This window comes from Vigna unguiculata, chromosome 7 (assembly GCF_037176805.1).
Source record: "Vigna unguiculata cultivar grain cowpea cultivar isolate G323 ecotype 2 chromosome 7, ASM3717680v1, whole genome shotgun sequence".
NCBI lineage: Eukaryota > Viridiplantae > Streptophyta > Magnoliopsida > Fabales > Fabaceae > Vigna > Vigna unguiculata.
Genome location: NC_140798.1, coordinates 26,642,908 through 26,647,599, shown reverse-complemented (window position 1 = coordinate 26,647,599; position 4,692 = coordinate 26,642,908). Strand labels below are relative to the sequence as shown.

Genomic DNA, 4,692 nt, shown 5'->3' with positions numbered 1-4,692 from the left:
AAAAAAATATAAAGAAAAACCACATCAATTTTGCACATCCAAATAAATGGTCTGACTCTCTAGCATCCCCAGTGGAGTCGCCATCTGTCGCAACCGAAATCGCGACGGGACGACGAACCAAAAAAATAAAATTTGTAAAAACAGAGTTTGGAGTCGCCACCATAGTTATTATAGGAAACTATGGAAAACCATAAAAAAGAGCACGGTCTGCGAAAAACCAAAATTTGGGTCCGGGAGTCGGTTACGCGTGGGGAAGGTATTAGCACCCCACAACGCCCGTCCTAAGACGGTACCTTTAATTAAATATGCAAAAGTTATGTGGTTTTTCGAAATATTTAATTTTCCCCAAAATTAGTAATAAAAGAATGTACAAAAAAAAAACTAAAATATTTTTTTGAAATTTTGGGCCCGACGAGGATTAATCCTCGCTCCTACGTATCTCCATGTGAATTGAAGAATCAGGGTTACGTAGTTCTTTATGAAAAATCTATTTGAAAAATTATTTGAAAATGATTTAATTTGTTTTATAATTTTGAAAATCTTTTTATTTAAATTTAATATTATTTTAAAATTGGTGTCACGCGACGCGAGCGGCCGGACAGACACTTGAAATAAATTATTTTTTCTAATATTTTGTTTTTTTATTTTTTAATCATTTATAAATTTTTAATATTTTTTTGAAGCTATTTTAAAGTAGTTGTGGATGTCATTGCGACGTGAGCAACCAAATAGATATAAAAGAGTAAACAAAAAAAACTATTTTTTATTTTTAGATCATTTGTATATATTTTTTTAGAAAAAACAAAAGTCTAGAATGGGTATAATGCAACGCGAGCGGTCGGGCAGACACCAAAGAAATAGGAAAAAAACAATTTTTATGATTTAAACAAAATAATGAAAGTTAAAAAAAAATCAAAAGAAAAAGAAACTAACAATGACGTACCTTATGCCTCTTCTTTTTTCTTGGCTCCTTTTATAATATTTTTGTGTTTTTTTTCAAGAGAGATAAAGATGAGAGGTGTCTATGTGGGTGGTAATGAGAGGAAGAGAGAGGGTAGATGATATTTTTTTTCTCTACCTCCTTCAATATGTTTTTTTTAAGAGAGATCAGAAAGGAGGTGTGTATGTGGGAGTGGTGATGGGAAAAAATTAGAGTAATGTAGAGAATTCTTTTTTTTTGGTCATGACAGAGTGCGTATTTATACTCACACCTTGCAATATCAATGCAATCCCAGTCTTAATTGTAATGAACAATATAAGGAAGGAGTTGGTCATGATAGCAACACATTATGAGAATCAAATCGTAGCAAACCAGAGCACAAAATCAATCAAGATCAATAACAAATCAGAGCACAAAATTAATCCCAATTAATAATATTGATTCTTACCAATTGAAGAGATATTGCTTCTAATTATTATTATATAATTAATTTCCCTATCAGAAACAAAGATAGAAAATATTTGAGTTATTGGGCTCATGAAAATTAATAACAAATTGGGCTCTTCATCCTTTTTTTTTCTTTTTCTTTTTTTTTTCTAAAGTTGATGTTTGAAAATCTTTTTGAAGAAAATTTTGTTCACATTTTTTTTATTTTCTAAAAAACCCTTTTTTTATTATTTTTTATTTTTCAAAAATAAATTTATTCACCCGGACGAAATTGGGTGTAGACAAAAATGCTTCCAATCAATGTGAGAATGTACGCTCTCGCATATTGAGCAATAACCTCATTGTTTGCATTCGGTGGAAGCTGTTGGAAAGTAGAGTTTAACCAAGAAACTCTAATTGAGTTCCCTCTTATCACCGTCGGTGGTGGGATGACACCTAGGTGTTCATGGAAGGTGGCGAATATGTCCTGAACCGTAGTGGGACCAATGACCACATCTCCGTCTATCGGTAGGCCAAGGAGGACGACTACATCCTCTAGTGTCACAGTAGTCTCTCCATGGGGGAAGTGAAATGTGTGAGTTTCTGATCTCCACCTTTCTAATAAAGAACTGATGAGGAAGTGGTTGACATTCATGTCCGGGATATATAAGGCGTGTCCGAATCCAGTCCGTTGAATTAAATTTATGACACGGGGATCAAGTATGTCTTGGTTGTTTAGTATCCAAACTCCAACTCTTCTCGGTCTAAGAACTCGTTCCCGTCCTTCCCATAAGTCGTGAGTGATATGTTCGTGTTGAAGCCGAAGTAGTGACATATCCCGGGATAGACGTCCATTTTGTGCCATACTAAACGTGTTTAGAAATTGAAAATAAAAATTAGAACATAATCTGAAAATTAATTGACAACAAAATATTAAAAGATAGTTGAACCTTGAAAGTAGAAGCTTAGAAATGTGTGGTGAAGTGTTGAAAACTCTCATAATGCGCGCAACCTCAAACTGCTAATCCAAGCTGAATGCACAAAGTGATGAATATGTGCAACTTGAGAGTATTTGAACCAATACTCGAAATCTCTTCACGTGATTTTCCACAATGCACTGTCCATCAAATTTTAAAAGCTGGTTGTGGCTTATGGTTGTGAGAGCATTCAATTAAAGGTGTAAAGGCTGCCACCATTTTGGACGAATGCATGCAAATTTTTAGCTGTGCATGGCATAGGGAGTAAGAGAATCTCTGCCACTCCATTAATTACACTGATTCCGTGGTGGTGGAGCAGCGCACAGTCAACAGTCAACAGCACAGTCGTCAAGCAATAATTGCACGCACGTGATGGTGTTAGGCCGAGTGAAGCCAAAGTCGTCACTCACGCGGACGACACCTCATTAAAGTTGTCAGCCACGCGGACGACAATCAATTGAAGTCGTTAGGTGACCTAACGGTTTCTCTTTAATGGCCACCAACTCCGTCCTGACATGCACCGGTTTGTGTTTAATGAAGTGGGTGGTCCGTGCTGACATGTGTTTAATGAAGTGGGTGGTTTAATTAATGAAGTCGCTTACTTTAAGAGAAAGACATTGTAATTAAAAGCGGCTTCAGCCATACTAAATGTGTTCGTGGGCAGGAAGCAGGTCTCTTAAAGTTAATATTTATAGGAAGCAGGGTAGTTAATATTTATACTCATTTCAGTATCATTTCAGGAGAGACTCGTTCACTTTGTTTTGTTCGTACCTTATTCAAATTTATACACAAATGACAGATCAGTTGAATCAATATCCAGATATTTTGTCTGATTTTAGTGAAGATGAGTTGGTTACCAACCAATATACAGTCCATACAACGGATCATAGTGGGTCATCAAGTCACACCTCACTTCAAGCTTCAAATCCAGTGACTGAAAATTCACTATGTGTTGGCATGTCTTTTGACACAAAAGAGTCCACAGTGTCATGTATCAAGCAATACCATATTGACAATGGTTATAGATTTGTTGTTGTTGAGAGCAAATCTGAAAAATTTATATGTCGATGTGTCGACTACAAAAAAGGTTGCCCGTGGCGTTTACGGGCTCCTTATAGCAAGCGAAGTTTGAATTGGGAAATTAGAAAGATTGACGGATCACACACCTGTTTGTCAACCATGCAACCTGCAGATCATGTCAACCTTGATTCCAACCAAATTGGTTCTATTGTGATGAACTCTGTAAAGGAAAATCCTTCCATACCTATCAAAAGTTTGATAGCTGAAATTAAAAATTGTTTCGGATATTCAGTATCATATGACAAAGCCTGGAATGGTAAGCAAAAAGCGCTTGCTAAGGAGTTCGGAGATTGGGAAGAGTCTTACAATAAACTTCCCAGGTGGTATCAAGCTGTACAACAAAGCAATCCCGGCACAATAATTCAATGCACTGGATCTCCTGTACAAGTAAGTGGCCAACTTGACCCTTCTTGCTATATTATGGAACGCGTATTTTGGTCTTTTGGACCATGCATCCAAGGGTTTAACTATTGCAAGCCAGTTGTCCAAGTAGATCGGACATTTATGACAGGAAGATATCAAGGGACATTGCTAACAACACTAGCTCAAGATGGGTCACGTAACATATTCCCTTTGGCCTTCGCAATAGTGGAAGGAGAAACAAAGGAGGCCTTAATATGGTTTTTTCAACTCTTAAGGGAGCATGTTACACCACAATCAAATCTCTACTTGATAACAGACAGGGGGAAAGGCATATTGGCAACCCTACAATCTGAAGAAGTACAATGGGAAGCAGATGGACTGCAATCAGTATACTGCATACATCATATTGCTTCAAATTTCAACAAAAAATTCAAGAATCACGAATTAAAGAACCAGTTAAAGAATATGGGTAATAATTTTTTTTCTTTCATTCACCACATTCAATAATTAAACTAACTAATATAATTGTATTTTTACAGCTTACGAGGTGAAACAACCCATATTGGATGCTAAATTGGCAGCTTTGAGATCCTATTCACCAGAAGTGGCATCTTGGATTGACATGATACCACTACAAAAATGGACTCAAGCCTACGATGGAGGTAGTAGATTCGGGCACATGACAACAAACCTGGCATAATGTATGAATTTTGTTTTAAAAAGAGCTCGTTAATTACCAATTTGTGTTCTAATTAAGGCAACATTTGAAAGGACCGCAACATGATTTGTTGAGATAGGGGTTAAGGCAAACTCCATGTTACGAGCAGGCCACCAATATACAGAGGAAATTAATGCTATCATTAGAAAAAATCAACAATAAGCGGGAATGTGTCAAGTTCGTCGATA

The 4,692-nt window shown here is 36.4% G+C and overlaps 1 protein-coding gene across 1 annotated transcript; it reads left to right on the top strand.

Annotated features, from left to right (window-relative positions):
- Positions 1-3,576: 3,576 nt before the first annotated feature.
- Positions 3,577-4,486, top strand: LOC114191265 (uncharacterized). The gene is made up of 2 exons (XM_028080436.2): positions 3,577-4,255; positions 4,326-4,486. Exons 1-2 carry the CDS (start codon positions 3,577-3,579, stop codon positions 4,484-4,486), a joined length of 840 nt encoding a protein of 279 aa, XP_027936237.2.
- Positions 4,487-4,692: the final 206 nt, after the last annotated feature.